The sequence below is a fragment of the Lolium perenne genome, chromosome 4, assembly GCF_019359855.2.
Source record: "Lolium perenne isolate Kyuss_39 chromosome 4, Kyuss_2.0, whole genome shotgun sequence".
Taxonomy (NCBI): Eukaryota; Viridiplantae; Streptophyta; class Magnoliopsida; order Poales; family Poaceae; genus Lolium; species Lolium perenne.
In genome coordinates this window covers 367216780-367242048 of record NC_067247.2, presented here as the reverse complement: position 1 = coordinate 367242048, position 25269 = coordinate 367216780, and the positions used below count along the sequence as shown (strand labels likewise).

Genomic DNA, 25269 nt, shown 5'->3' with positions numbered 1-25269 from the left:
ACGACGCGCGACCCGGAGGTTGCGTCGCTCGCAGCCTCCGGGGGATCTGGATCATTTTCCTTGTGGGTTTCACAGGCACCCTTTTGTATTGTCACAACGGAGCATGGGTTAAGAAAGTAGTAATATGCACAACCAACAGTTGTGACAAAAGAAACACATCAGGGTATTGCCAGATGCTTGGCGCCTAGGAGCATTGGGAGTTGATCGCAGGTAGTAACTGTGCTCTAACGAGGCATGAAACCCCGTCACCCCTTGCCAGGAAGAGAGGAAGGCACACAAGGCGCAGGGGTTAATAGAAGTTTAGGTTTTGTTTCTTGCTTGATTCGTTCCTCCACCAGAAGGGATATAAATAATTCGATTACTACTCCGACTAGAATTAGAAACAGACTTCTAAACGATTTGGAAACGGCAGGGTAACCTTCTTCGGGACAAAACCTTTCTGTTTCCAAATCCTAAGACTCACTTTATTACTAACTGAAAAATGATGAGGGCACCAAGTCCATAGCCTAGCCGGTTGGCTTGTCCCTGGACGTGCGTCCCCTATAGCTTCTGTCTTGCATGATACACTAATCTTGGTTTCACATACCATCTCATGACCATATGTTGGACTGGCTTCTTCATCATTGTCCCATTCCAAGTTCGAAGGTGAGGATGAAGGTTGACACGTCAGCTTCCCTTAGATGGCGTACATCGCCATTCATGAGACTCAACAGGTTTCTAGATACTAGGAGGGCCAGGCCCTCCTCTGACTTCTCCTTGCTGTCCTCCTCAAACATTTGGGACATTAGCTCTGCTGGGACTCCTAATCCCTGGTACTTGATCCTGACAATAATAAAGACAAGAATAACTATCACTAAGCATTCCCGTCAAAAAACGACCATTGAGCATTCATACTTTAAGGCTTCCTTGTCAGAAAGTAATGGGCCTATGCATGCAAACTGAACTTGAGCGGTCAATTAATATACCTGATTTCAAGGTCAATAAGATGAAGATTTCCTTTGATGCTTTTCTTTGTCAGCTTGGAAGAAATCCCAACAGAACCTCCAACGGGGGAGAACTTCACTGCAACAAATAGGACATCAGAGAGAATCTGCTGGAGTCGAACACCATCTCCGTAGACTAATTGCTTCAGAAATATCTCTGGCATGTTGCAAGAGACTGTGATCCCTTTTCCCTTGCAGGCTAGCAGTACTTGACTTACAGCAGCCATCACCACATCTTGCAACACAAATTCAGCCATCTCCAAATCCAAGCAGCTACATCTGTGGCCACAAAAAATGAAAGATAAGTTGCTTTTAGAGATAACATTGAGTTCATTATGCAGATAGTAACTCAAAAATCTAAATGCATGTTTGAGTAGTAAGTGAAGGCCATACTGGGGAAGTTTACCGAAAGCAGCATAGTGGCTAAGTTTAACAAGTTGTGTAAATGTGAACATATTTATCATTCAATTTTAGTCACATCAGAAGGCATATAGGCATGGAATCAAATGGAGTTAGGACAACGAAGGACAACATCAAGTCATCAACCTAATAGAACAATTCACAAGATTTGGCAAGAACAGTACTTTTCGGTGATGTTATCTTGATCCAAGTCCATGAGTATCTTGTTTAGCTGGTTGTGACAATTATCTGCGACATGGATCTGCTTCATCTGTTCTTCATTTAAACCTGTGTTCTTCAGTGCTTTCCTTGAGTAAAGCATGCCTGAGAGAGGGTTCGAGATTGCATGCCTCATGTAGGAGAAAGCCTTCAGCCTTTTTAGTGACTTCTGCTCCGAAGCTTTCTGCACCTGTAGTGTATGTTGCAGCTCCTGACTAGCGACATGAATAAAACAGAATACTCCAGTGATGAGACCATCCTCATTTTCTTTTCTGTTCACTGATAGAAGACACTCAATGTACTTCCCACTTCGGTCGAAAAAGCCAAATGGAGCCTTTTCTGATCCTTCGCCGGCTAGTGCACTATTGACAAGAACGCAAAGACCTACAAATGCATTTTTGTTCTTCAAACGGCAGGAGGCATTGCTACTGTTGAACACTTCACCAAGAAGCATCTTATCAAGCATTTCATCTCTGTGCCACCCAGTTAGCTTGGTCATTGCAGCATTCCACTCAGAGCACCATCCAAATTCATCAGCACCAAATATAGGAGGAATCAGTGGGTTTGGGTTGTGAATGATCGCCATGTAGTCTCTCTCAACCCGAGTAAACTTGTCCATCGCCAACTTATGGACAGTCATATCTTGGGCTACAAAGCACACCCCAATAACATGACCATGAAGGTCCCGGGTTGCACAAGCATTCACAATCAAGATAACAGGGACATCATCCACCATGGGGCCATGAGTCTTTACCTCAAATTGAACTTCTTTCTCTTCTTTACCTGCTTGATCAGTGAAATATTTAGAGAATTGATATTGCCAACTAATCAAGTGTAAATAGTGTAAGTAGGTGACACGGTGACCAGTTAGGTTCAACACACAAATTATATATCTACATATACACCTCTTTATCATTTTTAACATATTTCATTACTAATTACTCCCTCTGGTCTCTTTTAATTGACTCAGATTTAGCACAATTTTGTACTAAATCTGAGTCAATTAAATAGGACCAGAGGGAGTACAAGATACCTCAAAGTGAGTTTAATGAAAAAAAATCATTTGAGTCCATATACTTTATATTATTTGGATACCTACTGCTTTTCTGTACATGAAAATAGTATATTAAAAAAATACTAAGGGCTCCGATGATGCTTTTTTCCTACTACCTGTATTGAGGTATCTTAGAATAATTAATGAGGTATATTTGGAATGTTAAAGTGGCATAATGCATTCATTTAAGAGGTGTACTGTATGTGGGAGTACATACTCCCAAGAGTATATAAAAGGGAACATATATAGCAAACAAAGTTGCAGCTAAAAGTAGAGACATGGGGGTAAATAAAGAAAACAAACAGAAAAATTTTACTCACCCTGCAAAGCCAGATATAGCATCCTCTGGACAACTAGTTCAGAAGATTTCTCCACAAGGGAAAGTATGTCTCTTCCGATAGCATCATCAATTCTTAGCCCAGTCAATTCCGCTGCTTTCTGATTCCACCCGTTGACCAATCCATTGACATCTACTGCGAATATTGGAACAGTTGCTGTTTCAATTAGACGAATCATTTCACTGGTCACCGCCTGCATTTCTGCAAGCCCATCAAGTTTAAGATCACCAATCTGTTTATCTAAACTAGCTTCGTAGGTTGGCTTGATGGCATCATTCAGCTTATCTCGAAGTATAAGTTGCAACGAATGAATAGCATCTATCTCATAGTCAGTCCAAGACAAGCTCTTCATCTTGACAACTTCAAGGAATGCTTTGAAAGACAGTCTTGGGTGCATCTTTCTGCTGTCATCCATGTCCGAGGAATCATTCTTTGCACCTGCCCATCTGATTTCAGCAGCTGTATGTGACCTGAACCAAAAAACAATATCCTTGGAGTTAATCTTGGCCACTGCCATTCCACAAATCATATCACCAAGAGCAGAAGCTCCTGGATAGCCAGCATCATGGAGGCTATCAGTACTCAGGCCAGTGGAATCCCTATGAACTTCTGACAGCCATAAGGCAATATCATGTATCTGAGACTCGGTCGGAGCATTACACAGGCGCCATACTTTGCCTCCATTCAAAAGAGCAGCACCATCACATTTGACTAGGTCCATGACATTGGGTGTCCCTGATACAATAGTCAGGGGAGAGGCTTCTCTGAACAGCATGTCAGAAAGAACGGTTTGCATCCTCAGTATGCTCTTCTCATGCAGCTGTTTCTCCAATTCAAACTCCTTGCTTACATGGACAGAAAACACCTGTGCTATGAACTCACAAGCATAACGCAGCGGAAAAGGGACATATCTGGGGCTCTCATGATGGCAAACAAGGAGGCCCCATAGTTTCTTCTTCTGCTGGTGTTGTGCTGGTTGTTCAGACTCGACTTCATCCTCCTCTTCATCGTCATTAACCACGACAGCCATGACAAGGGATGCAATCATGTTCATGTTCTCCATGTACTGAAGGTGACAACTGTGTGGTGCCCTGAGTGCTGAACCACACAAGCTAATATCAAAGGGACGTGCCTCGTCTTCGATGACCTTTATGGATCTCGCACGGCAATCACAGATCATCCGTACCTTGTTCTTCATGAAAAGAAACCTGGATGCTTGGGGGATATCAGTGGCTGGATAGTGCAGACCTAGATAAGTCTCAAGACCAGGCTTTGTGATCTCGGCAAAGACCTCGCCATGGTCATCCTCATGAAACTTGTAAGCCATAACCCTATCATACCCTGTAAGGTCAAAGAGTTCTTTAACCACAGTACTGCATAGCACTTCCATGCTTCCACCTGGAAGTGACTGGATCTTAGAGATTGCCTTGGCAGCAAGCTTGTAAGAGTGCAAAGCCCCAGCAGCAGTGGCAGGAAATTCTGTAGGCTCTACAGGCTCAAAGTCTACCACCAAACAACCAGTTGATCGACGAACAATGGCATAGAAAGGCTTGCCTGAGGTCTTGCACTGAACCAGGATAGGATTCAGCAAAGAAACATCAGCAAAACCCAGTGCCTTATGCAGCGCCGTGGCACCTTGGTCAGTGAAAAGAGACTCTACATTTGTGCCAATGCCTAGCCTTGGGGGGTTGTCAACACTGGTTACTTCATGGCTAACTGTTGTAAGCATTTCCGGCGCATTCTCACTGAACGCGATGACATTGAAGCTCTTCTCATCAAGGTCCAACAAGCAACCAAATGGTTGGAGTATCTTTCCTGTCTGAATGTGCTGCAAGTAGGCTATGACCTTCTCCAACCGCCCCTGCTGCAAAGGTGGAGCAGTCCGCTGGGCTTCAACCAGCTTGGAGTAGTCAAAGGAGCCACCAGATTCTTTATATTCATCATTGAGTTCAGCATCAAGGGTTGTCTGTGCTAATACCCTTGCCTGGGAGCTCTGGCGGTTCCGGCTAGAAGAACTAGAAGTAGACGTTGAGGAAGACATTTCCTGCTTCAAGTACTTGAACCACTCGGCAGTTGTGTCTCGTATATGCTGTGTGTCACGCCTTTTGTGCATACAAGTGAGAAGTGGTAAATATTAATGTAAAGGTATGGTAAACCACTATGATGAATGCTATTAAAGATGTGTTTCTTTTCCTGTTTTCAGAAGGGTGAGCAAATTTGATGGACTTAGAAGACTGAAAACAATACAAAGGTACACCAAGGGAAAGAAAGAAGCTGAACTTTGTCGCTGCCTGAAATCATAAATTTCCGGTGTCAACACACTGTTGATAAGCGACACATCTCCTGCGAACCCAAAGATCTTCTAAAGACACTTCCTATGCTAATCATAAGAGCTCACTATTTTCTATCCGCAACCCATCCAGTTCAACGCTTCAAGATCTTAAAAGTGGTGAGTTGGGAGGTGAATTAGCTAGGTCAGATTCATTCTTATCAAATGAATAGTACATCAGTGTAATGAGTGATCGTTTTTCCAAACAATAAACTGAATAAAGTTGACTAAAGGTTGTAATCTTTTTTTGAGATTAAGGTTGTAGTTTTCTAACAATAGAAGATTCACTTATCTGCAGAAAAACAATTTGCCTATAGTATTGGGAAGGTTATATTTGGCCTTTCTGTTGTGCACCTAATGATTTAAACAAGAGCATTCCATATATGACATAATTTGGAACGAAATAAACTCTAGCAAGGCAGGTCTGGCACTGATTGGTACTCTGAGCAACATACTTTTCCAGAGTAAATTTCTCGAGGGAGCATCTGAACATGTCTACCAACTCAAGCTAGCAAGGTGGGTAGATATGCTAGGAGCAAATCTTCTAGCAAATCAACAGATATTAAATATAATTCAGGGAAAGGTTGTCTCCTTTCTAATGAGCTAATGATGATAGTGAGACTCCTTTTTTGTGAAATCGAGCTAAGATCAACCATTGGAGTTCCTTGTTTAATATTTTGTACATCATTTATGTAGAACATATTGGTCCAAAAAAAATGACTGATGATTGAATTATACTACCCAGGCTGTTAGTTTGCCTTATTTCCCGTGCTCTCTAGTTCCGAATTTCTTATGTCAACAATGGCGCCTTTGTGAAACAAGATCTTCTGTGGAGTTAGTAGCTGAAAGATCTTTTTTTGGTACTAAACTGCAAACTTAATTTTGATTGAAGATTCCAACATTAAATTACAGCAGATGCTTTGGGCTCCTCTAGTACTTCAGTATTTTCCAAAAGTAATACATTTTTTTGGCAGGAAGTGTAGTGTGCAAGCTTCTCAAATCTGGGTAGCGCTTGTAGAGGGGTTTGATCTGTTTTTGTTAAAGCTAAGGATATTATGTTTTACTCTAGATGGTATCCCTTTTCACTTTGACGAGTTAATGGAGTGATGGATGTCAAATCTACCGAGGCTGCACCAAATTGAAGATGTAACTTGTGCTACACCATTTGTTCCCTCGCTGAACAAGAAAGTTCAGGGGTTAGCAAAATGAAGTGTTCTTCTGAAATTTGGTGATCTGTTCGTGAGGCCAGACGAGAAAATTTTCTGTATCAGCCATGTAGCCCTGTGCTTGATCATTGCGATATCATGTTTTCATTGATTTGTAGAATTGCTGGGGAATCAATCCCTACAGCGATCGGGTGACAGCAGGGAGTCCACCACGGCCTAAAGGTGTGGATTTTGAGTTTTCGCGTTTCTGACCTAGGACTAGGATAGTTACGGGAGTTCTTGTTCTAACTGCCATATCGCCCTTTGTTTGTTACTGGATGATGAAGTTTTAATAAAGGCCATGTGCATCATCACGATGCAGAGGCTGGGGTTACATCCTCATTTCGAAAAAAAAATATCGCCCTTTGTTTGCTGGCTTGCTAGTCGTTGTTGCTACTTGTGTAAGCTGGTGATCCCCAGCGTGAAACCACGATAAAACTTAGTTTCTGTTGCTCTAATGAAAAGCAGGGCTATGCCTTTTCCTCTTAAGAAATATATTTTGAGTATTCGCGTTTGTGGCGTAACAAGAAAACTCATGGGTTCTGAAGAAAAATAGCTCCTAGGTTTTGTAGCTACAACACAGTTCAAGAATGAAACTTTACAAAAATCACAGAAATTCATGCGTAATAACATATCACACTAAGCATGGTCGCAGAAACAGAACAAGAACATCACGGTCAAGATGAGAAAGGAAATAAATTAGCTTTCGGCGTCACTATGTCTATAACACATCCAAACATACATCATACCTACAAGCAACAGGGAAAGGAAAGAAAAGGCAGCACGGAGGGAGGGAGGGTACCTGCTACCGGTGACGGCAATGGAGAGGAGCAGGAGTGGAGTGAGCTGGAGCGAGCTCTGGGACTGGGAGCGCCATGCCTGGAATATATATACTGGCGTACGTGATGACCCTTGCTCCGCGTCCATGGTGACCCTTGATCATGGAGGGGCCCAATTCACCGGCCGCGATTTTCTTTTAGCCTCTGGGTATGTACAATGGTAGCATATCTTCTTTTTGCTTTCCACGACATGTAACGAAAGTCGTAGAGATAAGCCATACTATGCATCATCTCTTATTATTATCCTAGAAATTAATGATAAATAATTAGTTTTTTTGTAAGAAAATAATTTGCTAAGGAAGACATATCGTACAACGCATAAAATAGTTTTCGCTTATTTTCCAAAAGATGATCTCTTAGCTAAGGGAAAGCAGTCTTCTCTTTTTTATTTCTCTCTCCTCCAACTAAGCAGAAATTCTACGTAGCTAGGCTAACGAAAGGCTGACGTCATCCCATCGTGCATGCCCTAAGGATACAAGCTATACAACTCAAAAAAAGAAGATACAAGTTGTAGTATCTTGCTCCGAACGCACAAACACACACACACCACACCATGCCACAACTCACATCCCGATCATGCCTAGCCAGCTCTAGTGGTTCAACCCATTCCGAACATCAAATGTGTCTGTTTTGGTACGTTTTGATGAGCCTGCAAACATGCAGAGGCTCTGGCCCTTCACTGGTTTGTTTGGGGCGGGAGACAAACCGAGAGGCGACATACCCATTTGATCTGGCCACTTTGCCTTTTTTTTCTCATTTCATGAAATTAAAATATATGAATGAAAAATATAATGAAGTTTAAAACCAAATAAATTTAAATAGTTTATAACCAAATAAAAAGCATAGTTCACGATCAAATATAATTCACAAGGAAAAAAATTGAGAGAGATGACTACTGGTTTTCTACGTGATCCCACATATGCTCAATAAAATCCTTTTGAAGTCGATCGTGAGTGTGGTGATCATGGATCTCATGATGCCCATGCCAAACAATGTAGCCCTAGGCTCCGGTTCAACCAATTCACCATGAAATTGCCACCTTGATCAAAGAGGCTATCATCACGATCATGATCATGTTATGTACGGTCACACAAGTAATCATACCTCCCACATGGTCTTAATGCACCATGTTCTAGCACCGTGCTGAATAATAGCAACCGGGATTGGAGCACACCAAATGCCCGCTCCACACATCCTTCATACTCTCTTGTTCTTTTGCAAACCGCTCACATTTCTTTTCTTCGGGGTTGTTGATTGTCTTCATAATTGTAAACCAATCAGATAGATACCATAGCTAGATAGTACATCTTGTTGTATGCATGGATACTCATAGTTGACCACTTGAGTATTGCATTCCGCAAGCCTAGAAAATACCGGAGAGGGTTGGAGCATGTTGATGTCAATTGTGAGAACTTGTCATGCTAAAGAAAGAGTGGTAAATCCACAGATCTCGTGACACAACCACCTCAAGAATGACGGCGCACCCATCCACATTTGTGCTATGTTGCCCCTTCCAAGCAAAATGACAGATCTTTCATTCCCAATGCATGCAATATATGTTTTCAAGCATCCCAGGAAACCCCATTAACTCCCAATTTAGCCGCACAAATGGCCGAACATGTTTTAGGAGGCACGGAGGACACACGGGTCCGAGCCAACGGTCGGTGAAATGGCTGAACATGTCATGTCATGAAAGAAAACCCCAAAAATCAACTGAGCCCGGCAACGGCGTGGACTTAGGTGGCGGCGGCAGGTGGTACGAAGACATGAGACTACAACACCATCTCTCTAGGTCCCAAGCTCGTCCGGTTGCGACAATTGCATAGAACAAAGCCGGCAATAGTCTTGGCCTCTAGCGAGCAGCAGCCAAATCGGACGACACCGACAAAGGCGACAAACAACGCAGACGACACAAACGACGGGGTCACGACGGTTAGGGAGGGGCTTGAATTTGGGTGTGCATTTGTTTGTGTGCCACTAGCGGGCGAGTCCGGGGAGGGCCAGAGGAGGATGTGCGGGTGTTGTCCATGTGACCGCATTCTCAACCCAAATTTAGGCTTGAAATAGTGTCGCGGACTCGATCCGTTTGGATCGCGTCATTGGGCCGTGACCATGTTCACGCGAAACACGTTCGGAAAGCCTCGACTTGTTTGAGTTGAACTGGAGATGCCTTATAGCATCTCCAGTCGCGTCCCCCAAAGCGTTCGCCAAACCGATTTGGGGCGCGTCGGACAAAAAAACCGTTCTAGCCGCGTCCCCCCAAAGCCGATTTTTATCCGGCGCGGCCCGATATGGTGTCCGGCGCCCCGAGCCCATCCCCGTCCCACAGGGGACGCACCGGGCACGCCGGACACAACGAAAAGCGAGGCGAAGCGATGCGGGCCCGACGCGTTAGCGACTCATTCAAGTTTGCACCTAACCGTCGCCTACCTCGCGGCGGAAGTTCTTCGCGCGCAGTGACACACGACGGCATCTTTGCCTTAATGGCGACGGAGGGACAGGCGAGACGTCTCGTCGGTGCTGCCGAGCCTCCACGCGTCGACGGCGTTCGCACGCCACCGCCCGTTCCCGCGCTTTCTTCCCGCCTCTTCTCGCCTCTTCCCACGCTTTCTTCCCGACGCCGACGTCTATAAAAGGCCCTCCCGGCTCAATGGCAGCCACCACAGCCGCCGGCACCCCTTTCTCCACCACAAACACACCCTCGTCGCTCCACCGCCGTCTCCTCCACCACCAGTGCGCAATGACGAGCCGCCCCGGTGATACGTCTCAAACGTATCTATAATTTCTTATGTTCCATGCTACTTTTATGATGATACACACATGTTTTATTCACACTTTATATCGTTTTGATGCGTTTTCCGGAACTAACCTATTGACGAGATGCCGAAGGGCCAGTTGTTGTTTTCTGCTGTTTTTGGTTTCAGAAATCCTAGTAAGGAAATATTCTCGGAATCGGACGAAATCAATGCCCAGCATCCTATTTTTCCACGAAGTTTCCAGAACACCCGAGAGCCAGAAGAGGAGGGCCACAGGGCCACCAGATGACAGGGTGGCGCGGCCAGGGCCTGGGCCGCGCCCCCCTATTGTGTCACCGCCTCGTCAGCCTTCCGACTCCGCCTCTTCGCCTATTTAAAGGTCCCTGACCTAAATCTTCGATACGGAAAAGCCACGGTACGAGAAACCTTCCAGAGCCGCCGCCATCGCGAAGCCAAGATCTGGGGGACAGGAGTCTCTGTTCCGGCACGCCGCCGGGACGGGGAAGTGCCCCCGGAAGGCTCCTCCATCGACACCACCGCCATCTTCATCAACGCTGCTGTCTCCCATGAGGAGGGAGTAGTTCTCCATCGAGGCTAAGGGATGTACCGGTAGCTATGTGGTTAATCTCTCTCCTATGTACTTCAATACAATGATCTCATGAGCTGCCTTACATGATTGAGATTCATATGAGTTTTGTATCACTATTAGTCTATGTGCTACTCTTGTGATGTTATTAAAGTAGTCTATTCCTCCTTCACGGTGTAATGGTGACAGTGTGTGCATCGTGTAGTACTTGGCGTAGGTTATGATCATAATCTCTTGTAGGTTATGGAGTTAATTATTACTATGATAGTATTGATGTGATTTATTCCCCCTTCATAGTGTAAAGGTGACAGTGTATATGCTATGTTAGTACTCGGTTTAAGTTGCAAAGATCTATTATGCTCTAAAGGTTACTTAAATATGAATGCCGAATGTTGCGGAGCTTGTTAACTCCGACATTGAGGGAGCTCTTGTAGCCCTACACAACGAATGGTGTTCATTATCAAACAAGAGTATATGTAGCACAAAGGAAGAGAACTTATTTATTATGTGATCAATGTTGAGAGTGTCCACTAGTGAAAGTATGATCCCTAGGCCTTGTTTCCAAATACTGCAATCATCGCTTGTTTACTGTGTTACTGCATCTTTACTTCCTGCAATATTACTACCATCAACTGCACGCCAGCAATCACTTTTCTGGCGCCGTTACTACTACTCATATTCATTCATACCACTTGTATTTCACTATCTCTTCGTCGAACTAGTGCACCTATACATCTGACAAATGTATTAGGTGTGTTGGAGACACAAGAGACTTCTCGTATCGTGATTGCAGGGTTGCTTGAGAGGGATATCTTTGACCTCTTCCTCCCTGAGTTCGATAAACCTTGGGTGATCCACTTAAGGGAAACTTGCTGCTGTTCTACAAACCTCTGCTCTTGGAGGCCCAACACTGTCTACAAGAATAGAAGCACCCGTAGACATCACCCGGCGATGGCCAGTTCCCTCCACCACCGTCTCCTCCACCTCCACCACCGGAATCGCAGCTCGACATCGACGCCGCCGCCCGGGAAGAGCGGCGGCGAGGGATGCAGAAGTGGCGTGAACATCATTGGCAGCAGCGGGAGGCACTCGAGCAGCAGGCCCGCCAGCAGCGTGAGGCACGGCAGGTGGCGGTTGTAGCAGTGTTCTACGCCCCTGGACCCGCAGCTGACGATACCGCGGCGGCAGCAGCGTGGCACAAGGAGGCGCTGCGGACACCGTTGCGGCATTCGACGCCTCGACGGAAGAAGAGGCGCGGCGGCGCCGGACGGAGGCGGTGAGCCGGCGGTGCGATGATGAGCTCCGGCGCCAGCGCGAGGAGTGGGAGGCGTTGTACCGTGAACGGCGGGAGGCGATCGAGCGCCGGCGGCGGGACTCGATCGAGCGCCAGCAACAGCTGGCGACGGAGGAGCGTCAGCAGCGGGAGGCGGCGCTGGCGGCAACGGAGGTAGCCTGGGGGAGGCGGGCAGACGAGTTGGCGGAGGAGGCCGACGCATTGGCGGCAGCGATGATGGAGGCGCCAACGGATGTGGAGGAGGAGGCGCCAATGGAGGAGGAGGAGGCCGAGGCGGAGGAGGAGGAGACCGAGGTGGAGGACGACGACGACGACGAGTTCGAGTGGTCCGACGATGACAGGCCGCACTCGGACGAGACGGCCGATCAGCAACGCGCGCTCGTCGAGTCCTTCGAGTCAGAGAAGAAGCTCCAGGACAACGCCCGTGCCCGCGAAGAGGCACAGATTCGTCGCGCCGTCGAGCTCTCCCTCCAGGCGGCGCAGTAGGGGAGGGCGGACGTCGACGTGCTGCTGGAGCAGCGGCGTCTGGCCACCGCCCTACGCACGGAGAGGCGGCGCGCGCAGCAAGAGCTACGGCGAAGGGCAGGCGACGACAGGGCATGGCCGTCGAACGCACCGTCGGGCGGTCAGTAGGCTAGGTTTAGATGAAAGCTAGCCGTTTTCATTCAAACTTTGTAATATATAATCAAATTTGAATGAAAACCTTTATTTTCGTGCACCAATATTCATTTGGGAGCGGCGTTTGGGGGACGCGACTGGGGAGCGACGTCCCCCAAACGCGGCACGAATAAAATACGTCTCCAAACGCTCGATCCGGCGCTCTTTGGGGGACGATTTGGGGGACGCGACTGGAGATGACTCTTAACTAACCCGTGGAAGATCAAGAAACATATCGCGTCCCTTCTCTCAACGGGCTCATCGACCTTGGCTGCCTTGATTTTTCTTTCTTCTTACGGCTCTGCTACTTCACATCTGCTGTTTTGCTGGTGCTTTGGGATTTTTACCTATTCTTTTCCTCCTCCCTTCAGTAACTTACCTATTTTTCTTTGCACAAATTTGGTATTTCTAACTAGTTTAAGCAATATAAATTCCTAAGAATCGATGCTTAGGATCATAAGCTTGGACACCAAAAGTTCTCGGTCAACTTAAAAGAATGCTCCATTTTTGAACAAGCAAAGTTTTGCATTCACCCCGCTACAAGACTGAAAGAATAGTTGCAATGGAAAATTTTCAAACCCTGGCAACTTTGACATGGCAGTTTTCTATTTTCCCTTGAAAGTTTTCATCTATCAATCTATCATCGTACACTAAAAGATCTAAACGCTAGTGATACGTTCTCTTCGCGGGACAAAAAATCTCACATTCCTGGCCAAAAGAAAACGCAGCAGAGGTCGCGATTATTTTCCGTTTACACGTGATCGTTGCACGTCGCTCTCTTGATTTGATCTGTTTGCTGTGCATTTTGTTGATCATCCCTCCAGGCTCCAGCTATATGATCATGGATCAGCACAAGAAGGGCCGGTTCTCACGCCATGCTAGAAGTAGCCACCCGCGCCAAACTTTACTGGCGTCCAACTAGCCGTTACGGCACAACATCAAACGCACACGAAACCGTACGAGCGATCACGACGAAAACGTACCATTGGGTCCTACCGATCTAGAGCTCCAAACCCGTACTCCTCGACCGTATTACCAAGACGGCAACACTGCTAACTCACTCGCGATGCATGCAACAGACCTGGGACGCCCCAAGCAAACGCCAGTCTAGCGGTCTAGCCCGTCATTGCCTTTCCATTTTGTTTCGTGATATCTCTTTCTTTTTGTGGAGAAGAAGTTTTTTCTTCAAGTGAAAGTTTTGCTTTTGTGGAGAAAAATAGATGGGATGAAATAATGAAAGGAGAAAAGTTGTGCTCCATCAGACCCTAAATAGTTGTCGCATGTTCAAAAAAATCTAGACACATTTTTAGCATACATCTTGCCTAAATCCGTGACAGGTATTTATGGCCGAAGAGAATATTGCATTATATCTACGTGACGAGCTCTTAAAAAAAGGGTGTGACTATACAACAGCTGTATGTTTTCCAATTTAGGAACAGACACTTCTCATAACCAATCAGAAAATGACATGTGTACTCCTCAAAACTCAATGAAAATGATTCAGTTAAAGAAAAAAGTGTCTGTTTTCAGGCACGGGAACAGACAGATTTTCTACAGTTAACGTTCAGTCTTCGTTTCTCAATTTTGAGTCCAGGTTGAGTTCTAACAGCTCATTTTCTCAGCCTAGGTTGATTACTTGATTCATCGATGTAAGACCAGATCATGCAACCTGAGGCACAGAACAAGTGAAAGCACAAAACGCAGAACATGCAACCCACGTAAGCCCATAACATATTAACATCTGATCGACCTTCGGAAGCAAAACAACACACGAGCTCAACCGCTCCCCCCTCACAAAAGCTGCTGCTGTTCCTTCTGGAAGATCAAGATCAAGAAACTCCCACAGCAAAACTGGAGGGAAAAGACGAGGAAGAATCAGATCTAGCACTGCAAGCACCAAAGAAAAGCAAGAAAGTTCTGCAAGAAAACCTACTCGTACTTCAAATTGGAGAATCTCTGCAGTCCGAAAAGTGTTCCTGAACTCCCTTTGAGGTGAAACAAGAACTTTGTTCTGTCAGATGCATTGAAGGTTGGAGTTACACACCTGTATTAACGCCTGCTTTTATGTACTCTTACTAAGCTGTTCCTAGAACACACCACATACAATCTATTCCCATCCTCCCGCAAAATAAGTGCAAAACTGAACTAAAACAGAAGGAAACCCACTCTTTTAGTATAGTCAGATGGTAAAGCACCGCGAAATTATGAAAAAACCAAGCTAACTAGCATTTGCCAGTGAACACCATCAGCAAGTTCATCAAAATAATGTTGTCCCTCTAGTGTAAGTTCCCAGCTGAGCCCGACACATAATTGAAGGACAAACTGAACATATAGTAGCCACCCTGTATTCACATACTTCCTCATCTTGAAAAGAAAAACATACATGACAAAGAGTGAAAAATAAACTCCTTCCCAAAGTAAACTAATAACCGAACTACTTGACATGATGCTAAGTGACATGATACTGCTCCACCCACCTTACATGATTTGCCGCTAACTCATATGATGCTGCCCCACCAAACTTACCAGTTTGCCGCTAACTAACATGATGCTGCTCCAACCACCTTCGTCCAGGCATGAGCAAACACTGCACTACTTGGAGACTGAAGAAAAAGAAATAGAGGGAAAACTGAACACTTAAGCCTAAGCAACTAAGTTGCAGAACGATAATAAAGAAAGAGCCACTGAAGATTATAGAATTAACACATACTTAGAAGAAAGAATACGATCGACAATTTAGAGGCTGGATACTGAGAGGTTGTATTGAGAAAAAATCTGAACAATAGTTAAAACTGAAAATACACTGAAGAAATAGAAATGAGGAAATATTTGCTAAACTGGGAGAGTAAAAATGATTTTACTGAGAGAAAACATACTAAGGAAATACAACCTCTCAACTAAAAAGAGAGAATGAGGACTCAAGAAAGATACGCAGAAGAAAGACAAGTCAAAGTTTGTACTATGAACCTTTGATCTGTCAACTTTCTAATAGAATGACAAGTCAAAGTTTTACCCAACACTAATGGAGACACTAGACTTGCTAAAAACTAGGGACAAAAACTTACTGAAGAAAGAGGGATTAAAAGAGAAAGAAAAAAAGAGAAACAAGAAACCGGAGACTAAACATGTTGCATGAAAACTGACCATAACCCGAAACGGGACAAATAAACAGTCAAGCCTGCAAAACTTTGTTTGCACGAGCCCGACACTTGGCGTCACTAGAAGGACTAACATGGAAAACTAAATAATACTGAACAAATGAACTACAATTTTAGGGTTAGCAAGTTAATAAGGAACTAAGGAATTAAAGATAAAAAACAAAGAGATAGTTCCCTGAGAAACTGAGAAATGATGAGGAACATGACTGAAGAATGAGACACATACGACTAAAGAAAAAAGATTGAAGGCAGCGAAAGTTAAAAACTGAAAGAATAAGACAACAAGACTGAATATGAGAGTAAAAAAATGATGACTGAAGGAATGATAAGACATGAAAATGGGAAGATTCAAAATGACATTGGATTTAGGACGGTTTTGATAACTAACTGAAAAATCGAGGGACATAGAACTAAACGAAAAAACTGTGAGACTGAAAAACTGAAAGAAAGAACTAACTCAGAGAAGACAAATAAGAGGAATGAAGAGGGTATGAAATGTTAAAGACTGAACAAAGAGTAATTAAAAAAATGTATTGTACTGAAAAAACTAATATACTCAAGAAATTCAGAGAAACCTCTGAAGATTGAAATTTCTAAAAACTGAAAACTAATAAGAAGAACTCAGATATTGAAAAGCTGAGAAAAATCAAGAAACAAAAATATGAAGCTACGAAATATATGCTCAAATAATGAGGTAAACTGAAAACATGAGAGTCTGAATTAATAAAACAATAAGAGAGACTGAAAGGAAACAAAAATGAAATCAGAAGGACATATATGACAGAAAAAGTATACAGATGCAGAAAAGATGAAAAAAATCAGGAAAATGAAAAAATGATATATGAGAAAAGTGACCCCTCCTTTACTCGGGCTTAGAGCCGGCTATCAAAATTAAGCACGGCTTAACTGTCTGATAGGTGGAGTTAACCACCATAAACTTGAAAAAGAAAAAAGGAGAAATACAAACAACTTGACAAATTGCTATTTTAATACAGAGAAAATGTCTTAAGATTGCTGATACAAATTCAAAAACCACAAAACAACTAAGTTTGGAAAGCTAAGAAAATAACTGATCAATCAAAATATAAATATCAGTAGCAGCACAACATTTGCATTGCAAAACTCATTATTCAAGTTTGGGGTATACTCATTTCTGGAAAAACATTCACACTCACAGAAAATATATACCCTAAAAGAAAAAAAAAAGTAAATTAAATATCTGGCAATATACTAAAAACTAACTAGAGACTATTTATCTAGCGCTGCACGCCTACAGGAGATCCTGTTTGTTCATGTACTGCAGGTCGGTCTATATGTGCGTGCATGTGAATTTCTTCATGAGTGAACCAGTTTCATTCTTGGTGATAGCAGTATGCTGGTAACGAGCTGAACACGCGAAGTTCATGCCACTTACAAATGTACACATGTATGTGTTTGTACAGATCACTAGCAGCCTAGACCAGTCAGCGAGTACAATACCTAGCTAGCTAGAGTGACCAAGTTTTGAGATACAGTCCACCAAACCCAAGTTCGGTTACTGAATGCAAACAGTTCCACTGAGAACTGCAAACAATCTGGACAAGTGACGTTACAACACTTTATTTGTATATACAGGTGATAGAACCTGCCAAGGAACCAATTAAATTCTTGATCACATCGAACGATGATGCCACAGGGGAACCAAAACAAAAACAAAAAACCTAACAACCTAAACTTTCAGACAACTCGGCCTAATTATAAACTGAACTGATGGAAGGAGAAAACCGGAAACGACACTGTACATTCAAAACTTATGGATTCGCTAGCTACTAGCTAGCTAACCAGTCTCTCCCTCTCTTTATGCGGCGCTATATAGTGGCCGCTATATAGTGGCAGCAGAGCTACCATAATTCCAGGAAGAAATGTGTTGATCACTTCAACAACACCAGGCAAGGGTAGCCAAGTCTTTCATCAATACCAAAAACGATGAAAACTCACTTTGTAACTATACAGGTTAGTATTATCCCCCCGCGTCGCCCTCCTCTGGCGACAAGGGGGGAACCCTTGCCGCCGCCGCCTCTAGCCCCTCCACCCTTCTCCCTTGCTTCGCCGCCGCCGGAGGGGGGCCGGCAAAGCCGCGTGCGCCCCCGGGGAAGGTGGCGGCGGGGCATTCTCTCCCCCTCCCGCGTCCCCCGGCGAGAGGGAGCTCGCCCGGGCGCGGCGATGTGCGGTGGGCGCGGTGGGCCGGCGGCTGGGCGCCGGCGGGGCTGCGGGCGGCCGTGGTGGTGCGCGGCCGGGTCGAGGTCGGGGAGCGGCGGGGTGCTGCGGGGCGCGGCGGGGCTTGGCGGCGCGCTCGGGCCCGGATGGGCTCCTGCGGGCCCGCTCGGCCTGGCCGCGGGCGGCGGCGGCCTGGCTCGGCGACCCCATCCGCACCCCCGGTGGTCCGAAGCAGCGCGGTGGCGGGCGAAGCTCCGGCTCCTCCCAGATGTGGCGGCGTCGGCGGCGGCTCACAGCTGCTGGCTGGCGAGGGTGGGCGGGGTGGCGGCCCCTCTCCCCTGCTTCTTCCTCTGCGGGTGGTGGTCGGCCGGTTGCTGCCGGTTGCGTCGCGGCGGCGTCGGCTCCTGCCGGCGGTGAGGTTGGTGGTCCTACGTGGTGTGGCGTCGTCGCCGCGTGGGAGGTGCTTGTGCCAGTGGTTCGCAGGCCGACGGCGTTGTGGGTCTCCCTCATCTCCGTTCGGCAACGTGGGAGTGCGGAGGTTCGGCTGCTCCGAGCGAAAGCTGATGGCGCGGCAGCTGCGGATGTCGCTATCCTCTTGGGGGCCTTCATGGAGCCTTCGACCTCCTCCGCTCCCGGGGCATAGTTTTTCGGGTGAAAGCCTAGGCCGTGGCAGGGCCGGACGACGGCGTCGATCCACGTCGCTTCCCTCTTGGGGGCGTCGTCTTGAAGACTTTGTTCCCCAACGTGCTTTCCTGAGGCTGGACTCGTACGGCATCGCGGCGGGTGGCCGGCGATGTGTGAGGTCCGTGGGGTGGCTTGTGTGGCAACGATGGCGGTGGTGAGCGATGGTCTGGTAGCGTCAAGACCTTGGCTTCGGCGAGCGTCCGAGCTTCTTCGTCTTGTGCTTCGCCTGCGGTGGAGTCGGAGCTGCTATGGTTTGTCGAGTTTCTTCATTTGAGCAGCGTACGATGACCTGCAGGGTGGCCCTCTGGCGGTGATCTTCCTCGGCGCATGTCTTGTGCTTATCCTCTTCAGAGCTCGTCATCAGAGTCGGAGTTGCCGGTTGCTTCACGAGGAGCCACTTGTTTGGCGGTGGCCAACTTGAGCTTCACGGTGCCGCTTCGGCGAGGTCTTGGTGGTTGGTTCTTCGGTGAAGTCGGAGTCGCTGAAGAGTGATGACGATGACGTTGAAGGTCAACCGCGACGACTTCTCGCTTCGGTGGCCTGTGTATCTTGTGTGGGTTGCTAGGGTGGCTCTGTGCCCCCACGGCGGTCGTGTTCCATGACGGTCGTCGGGGCACTTGTTTCGGTTTTCGGCCGGTTTCCCGCTAATAAACTGGCCAAATTCTGTACTTCTTCTTTATTAATGAAAATGGCAAGTCTTTTGCCTCGTTTCAAAAAAAAAAATACCAAAAACGATTTCTTCACAAGAGCAGTTACATTCAGCTACAAAATCTGGAAATCTTCTTCCTGATCAATCTGGTATATATATACATTAATTCAATAGTTCTATGGAACAATTGCTTATATGGAAAGTAATAGCCTGAGCCCACACATCACCAGAAGGATACAGAACAGAAAGAATCAACACAAAAGACTCACTACCTTGAATAATCACATACCACTAAGCGATTTAAGAGATTCCCGCACCACAACTACAAATATTGAGACCTGGAAAAATGATAAATGATGAGAAATAAGGGGGGAAGTTCACTACATCGTGCTCTCGGCGACAAAAAAACTGGCCGACGACACCCATCACAATGCACATATCATCACCATAACCTGTAACCTATCATACTAAACCTGCACAAAAAAAATTTAAACCCTAACAATCCAAAACCGGAACTAATCATCTCCATACCCTGAAAATAAACATACGAGCAAAGCACCATCACCACGAGAGCACAAAAAAGCATCACGGATACTGAACCCCTAATTTAGAACAAACAACCCTAAACGACCAATGAAGCACTACCCGTATATCTGATTAGCTACCTCCAACTACAAATCAACATCACATCTGCATCAAGCTTCAGAACAATGAACAAATGCAGGACAAAACTACCTAAACGCCCAAAAACCGAGCACTACAACATGTGCAGCGCTACCTTCATATACGAAGCATCAACATCTTATGCGGCTCCAAACAATCACGAACGGTGAAAAATAGTCACAAAATAAGAAAAAATAGACTCCCGTGACCTTGTTGGCTGCATACCACCCACCAGGATAAGAGAACAGAGAAGACACAGGAAATGAAGGCAGAGGATTACGCATCTCGCCGGTAGCGCACATGCCTTCCGCGCTAGCGAATCGCTGACCTCTTCTCCACTGGACGGAGAAGGACGCGAGCAACAACTCTCCCCGTCGCCATTAGCGCGGGATGCGGCGCCGCTGCACTCCCCCTCCGATGCCAGCCGAGCAGGATGCGGCGCCGCAGCACTCCCCTTCTGGAGAAGCAGAACCCCTCCGATGCAGGCCGAGGAGGATGTGGCGCCGCCACAGCCACCGTCCCTCCGCCGCCGGCAGCCGCAACCTTCGCCATGTTTCTGCCTCCTCACAAGACCAACACTGAGACAGAGCATCGGTGCGTCGGTGGCTCTCAGACAGATAACGAGAATATGCAAAAAGACTAAAAAGGAAACACTTTGTTTAGCCCACGAAGCCTCGACAGAGAACATACGATAAATGAGGCTCAACTGCGACAAGATTCGTGAAGATGCGCGAATTACAAAACAGCTAGTAGCTGTTTATTAGGAAAGGTGTAAAAAAAACTGCGTGACTTCATGCCTAGTGGGAAATGATATTTGTTTGACTAGTTGAAAACTTCACAAGAGATTTTACTCCGTTAAGAAGAGAGAGAAGAGAGTAGCGCAAAGGGTACCTACCAACAGCCAACGTATCCACAAAGAGTCAAACATGAGTTAAATTCCATACTCGAGGAACAATAAATTGTAAACTCAATATCTATATATTTATGCTCGACATTCATCGTAGCACACACGCTATCATATAGCTATCCTACTACTAATCATTCAGTCCATCTTATCATCTGCCAAATACAGATCCATCCCGAGTCGCTCCCTCTCGGGCGGCTCTGGAGGCGCCGCCGCCACCGACCTCTAGTTCGCCCTCCACCCTCTCCCCCTCTGGTCGTCGCCGCTGCCCTCGCCGGCGGTGGTAGCGGCCCCCTTCCCGTCAAGCGGCGGTGGGGATGGAGAGGTGCTGCCTGACGACTTCTCTCCGGAGTTGGGGCATCGTTGGTGGGGGCACAAAGTGGCGTGACCGTCGCTGGCCTGGGCCTGAGGATCTCCGTCAGGGGTTGTCGAGGAGGAGGAGGAGGTATGCCGGTGACGCGGCTTCGGCGGGCACAACGGCGATCTGCGTCATCGGGACAAGATCTGGGCTATGAGGCTCAATCTTGACCATATGGGTTCAGCCAGGGCCGGTGTTGCGTGGTCTATGGCTGCCCTCGGGACACCTTTGACTTGCAGCCTAGCAATAGACTACCTCCTTCCTCTTCGGTTTCGTCAAGTAGACGACTAGCGGCGTGGGGGCCTGCCATTCTCGCGAATAATGGTGGTGGTCCTAAGGTTCCTCCTTACGCGAGGATGAAGACTTGCCGGATGAATGTCCCCATTGATTTGGCTGCAGTGGCGTGTTCCGGAATGCTCCGCCGGCAAACTCCATTGGACGATTTATGCCTGGAGATTGCTGGATCAGGTGGGATTTAGTCGTGTGCACCCATGTTTTACTCTTGCCGTTTGGTTTCAGAGGGAGCGCTTCGAAGCTCCGATGGCTGCTATTATCATGGGGCACGTTCTCGTTCCATGGTGCTGGCGGAGAATGTCATGAAAGCCGAGATCCGAGGAGTAGCAATGGTGGTTCGAATCTTTGTGGCGATGAGGAATTGGCTTGGTGTTTTATGACTTGGAGCAGCGGTATGCAAGTGGGGGGATGGCACCGGAGGAGTCCAAAGTCTGGCCATAATTGGTTGTGCCTTGTAATGGCCTTGTTGAAGACATTGTTTTGAGAGTGAGGACTTCTTCAGGATGACAATGTAAGATCTATATCGGGCGATGACGGTGTTTGTGCATTATTTTCTTCTTGGAGGTGTCGCTTTTGGAGAAGGTGGACTTCTGATGTTGTCTTGATGGTGTTAGTACTGCTATTTCAAGAAATTGATCGCTATAGCGGGACTTTTTTTAATTCTTCTTTCTTTGTTTGGATGTGTGCATCTGTAATGCTACTAGAACAATGCGTTGTTGCAGAGATTGGGTGTACTTGGTATCTTCGTGATATAATATATGTTCTTTGTCGAAAAAAATATCCTTAACATATAATTTATCCTCAAGATGATCCCGACTAACCTCAAATGCACACACGGGCAAGAACAAAACAAGCACCGTTTGGATATAGCCTGCAAAGCAACTAACCCTCCTATGTACGTAGGGCGATCAAAATATTATGGCCCTTGGGTAGGGCCTCTAAAGCTTCATTTAGCTCTTCGTTGCCATCTCCATCCCTGCAAGGGGAATGACGGTAGCATTCACCAATGAATTTATGGAGTTCCTCAGAGAATTATTAGTGTTTGTCACCATATCTTTCAAAAAAATAATCTTAACTCCTTGAAGTTGCGTACCCTCGCCTGGAAAGACAAAAATACAAAATCCTCGAGACAAAGTCATACGCTACCGCACATATCATGCTAACATTGCATTCTACTACATTTACTACTGACTTACTTTTTTTGGAGAATAAAGAGCACATTATATCCTTTTTTGACAACATAAAATATAGGAAAACACTATGTTTCAGCCCAAGGATCGCAGCACGCGCGTCCCCTGCCTCGTCCAGGCGACATGTGTCCATGGTGGGCCCCACATTGACCTTATCTCTTTTCTAACCTTCTCCTCGACGACATTTTCTCCCTAGCACAGTCATGGAGGCTGCCTACAACATCGGGTCGTTGTCGTCGTTCTTCTAGCGCCCCATGAGAGAGTCGCTGGAGGTCGCCGTACGACGCCAACTCCCCTCTGTGTGCTGCCGCTTCCCTCTCCCCTTCGCGCTCCCATACTGCAGATCCCCTGCTCCGCCGGTGCGCTCCCAACAGTGCACTGGACCTCCTTTTGAGGCACGCGCCGGTGGCAAGGCCCACCACATTGTCGTTCGCGTGCTGACACCGGCCCAGCCGTGCTCCGCGCGGTGCCAAGGACCTCCTCTTGTGCCACGAGCCAGCGGCGAGGCCCACCACATCGTCGTCCGCCTGCTGATGCCGGCGCGCAGCTGTGCTCCCAGCTTCAACTTGTCGACGTTGAGAGCATGGGCCGCGGTGATGTGGAGATGTGCGGAGTTGCTAAATCGGGCGGCGATGCGGTGCTGCAGACTCTCCATCTCCTACATCCGACACCACCTCCCAGTCTGTGGGGCTCCTCTTGTCTCCGGTGACATGCCACAATGCAGCTGAGCATCACATATTTTTTTGTTACTACAATTTTGTTTGCTACAATTATTTCTGGTTTTGCTAATATAGTAGAAGTTTGTTGCTAGAATTGTTCTCATCTTTTGCTAATATAGTACAAATTGTCTTTGGTGGTTTCGTTGCGGCAAGGTTTGGTGGTGGTGCCGGAGGTGCTGGGGTTATGCCGGAGGTGCTGCTGCGAGCGCCCCCTGGGCATCTCCACCTCCATCACCCGAGTCGGTGGCCTTCTTCAAGATGCACCGGTGGCGCCGAGGGTGCTACATAAGGAACGGATGCACTGCTAAATCTTACGCCACAATATTATATGTTCTTTGGTACAATTATTTTGAGATTTTGGTATTGTAGTATAAATTGTTTGCTACATTTCTCCATAGATGTCTCTGTGAAATCATTTTTTTGCCACATTTGTTCTGCATTTTTTTTATGATATTATCAATTTGTTGCTACAATGCCTTCGATGAAATCACCGACTAAATCGATGTTTGGTATAATTGTTTAGCATGCTTGTTGAATAGTATAACGTTTTGCTACAATATCTCCGGCGAGGTGTCCGACGATGTCTCCGGCGAGGTCTCCGGTAGCCTCAGATGAGGTCTCTGGCGAGGTCCGTGTGTTTTGTGGTGAACTGTTTATTTCTACAAATAGACTAGTTTTGCTACACTAGTGCTTTTATGGAAGTAAAAGTGAGAGAATAGATTTTGCTGCGAACGAACTTTTTTTTTTTTGCTACTTGGTACATTATGGAAGCAAAAGTGTGAGTTTAGGTGGGAATATATTTTGCTACAAACGAACCCTCTTTTGCTACTTTGGTACATTGTAGAAGCAAAAATGGAAGTTTAGTTGGTATTAGATTTTACTACAAATGAATCGTTTTTTGCTACTTTGGTGCATTATGAAAGCAAAAGTGGTAGAGGTAGGTTGATGATTTGATCATACGACTATAAACAACCCAGATTGCTCGATCGGACGGCCATGACCCGGGGATCAGAAAATTGACCCCCCCAACACCACCCTAAAATATATCACTTTTTTCAAGTGGTGCCCAGAACTTGTATTTTACGGTAGCCCGAAACTTTTGTTAGGACTACCATATGACACAAGGCCTAATCTGGGAAATCCTGGGCTCCCACTACAAATTAGGCGGACACAACTCATTCCAATCCATTGGACTAGGAGTCCATGACACAGCGGAATCATCATTCGGTCACTCGGCTTGCCGTCGTCCTCACTCCTCCCTTTCACTTAGTTCATCATATTGTTTTAGTCGTTATCTTTATTTCGGTTTTTGCTTTTATCTAGTAGCTATCAATTCTCTCATAGTTTAGAGAGCTCTTAGAGTATTATCATCTATCTTTGGTCAAGTGGTTTTTAATGAAAATTTAAGCATGGTGTCATCTATGATATTTTTTTTTGGAGATTTATGGGTAACACTCATGCAGATGTGCACCTTGTATGGAGAAGTTGCAATTACACCTTGTACTAAACTTAATTAACTTGAGCATGTTGGACTAGCATAGAATTTTTGAAGTACAACTTGCAACAAAGGAAAGATCCATGCAAGAAATACTAAAAAATAAAAGAAAAAGAAACTATCTTGAAATTGTGGTGGAGATGTGGTCTTGGAGAACAAATAGTTAGGAAGACATGATGGCAAGGGGGCATGATATACTCTTGTGCTACTTAGTAATCAATGGGTAAACTGATTATCATGGATTTTCAATACATATGCCCAAAACAAGTATGTGAATGAAAAGGTCGGCACCCGAGGATT

General features: G+C 46.1%; 2 protein-coding genes across 5 annotated transcripts; both read right to left on the bottom strand.

Moving 5' to 3' along the window:
• Positions 1–265: 265 nt before the first annotated feature.
• LOC127296668 (phytochrome A type 4) lies at positions 266–7370 on the bottom strand. 2 transcript variants are annotated; one of them, XM_051326848.2, is made up of 5 exons: positions 7330–7370; positions 2976–5095; positions 1568–2384; positions 966–1262; positions 266–822 (listed from the first exon to the last, which is right to left on the bottom strand). In XM_051326848.2, exons 2-5 carry the CDS (start codon positions 5032–5034, stop codon positions 621–623), a joined length of 3375 nt encoding a protein of 1124 aa, XP_051182808.1. In that variant the 5' UTR covers positions 5035–5095; positions 7330–7370; the 3' UTR covers positions 266–620. The 2 variants fall into 2 exon arrangements, with proteins under 2 accessions (XP_051182808.1, XP_051182807.1); XM_051326847.2 differs by lacking the exon at positions 7330–7370 and having other exon boundaries at positions 2976–7301.
• A 6673-nt stretch (positions 7371–14043) lies between these two features.
• Positions 14044–20673, bottom strand: LOC127296669 (uncharacterized). 3 transcript variants are annotated; one of them, XR_011744018.1, is made up of 3 exons: positions 20290–20673; positions 14593–14670; positions 14044–14510 (listed from the first exon to the last, which is right to left on the bottom strand). XR_011744018.1 is itself a non-coding variant. In XM_071819482.1 (2 exons), exon 2 carries the CDS (start codon positions 18786–18788, stop codon positions 17817–17819), a length of 972 nt encoding a protein of 323 aa, XP_071675583.1. In that variant the 5' UTR covers positions 18789–19684; positions 20290–20673; the 3' UTR covers positions 17683–17816. The 3 variants fall into 3 exon arrangements, 1 of the variants encoding a protein (XP_071675583.1); XR_011744019.1 differs by having other exon boundaries at positions 14599–14670; XM_071819482.1 differs by lacking the exons at positions 14044–14510; positions 14593–14670 and adding an exon at positions 17683–19684.
• Positions 20674–25269: the final 4596 nt, after the last annotated feature.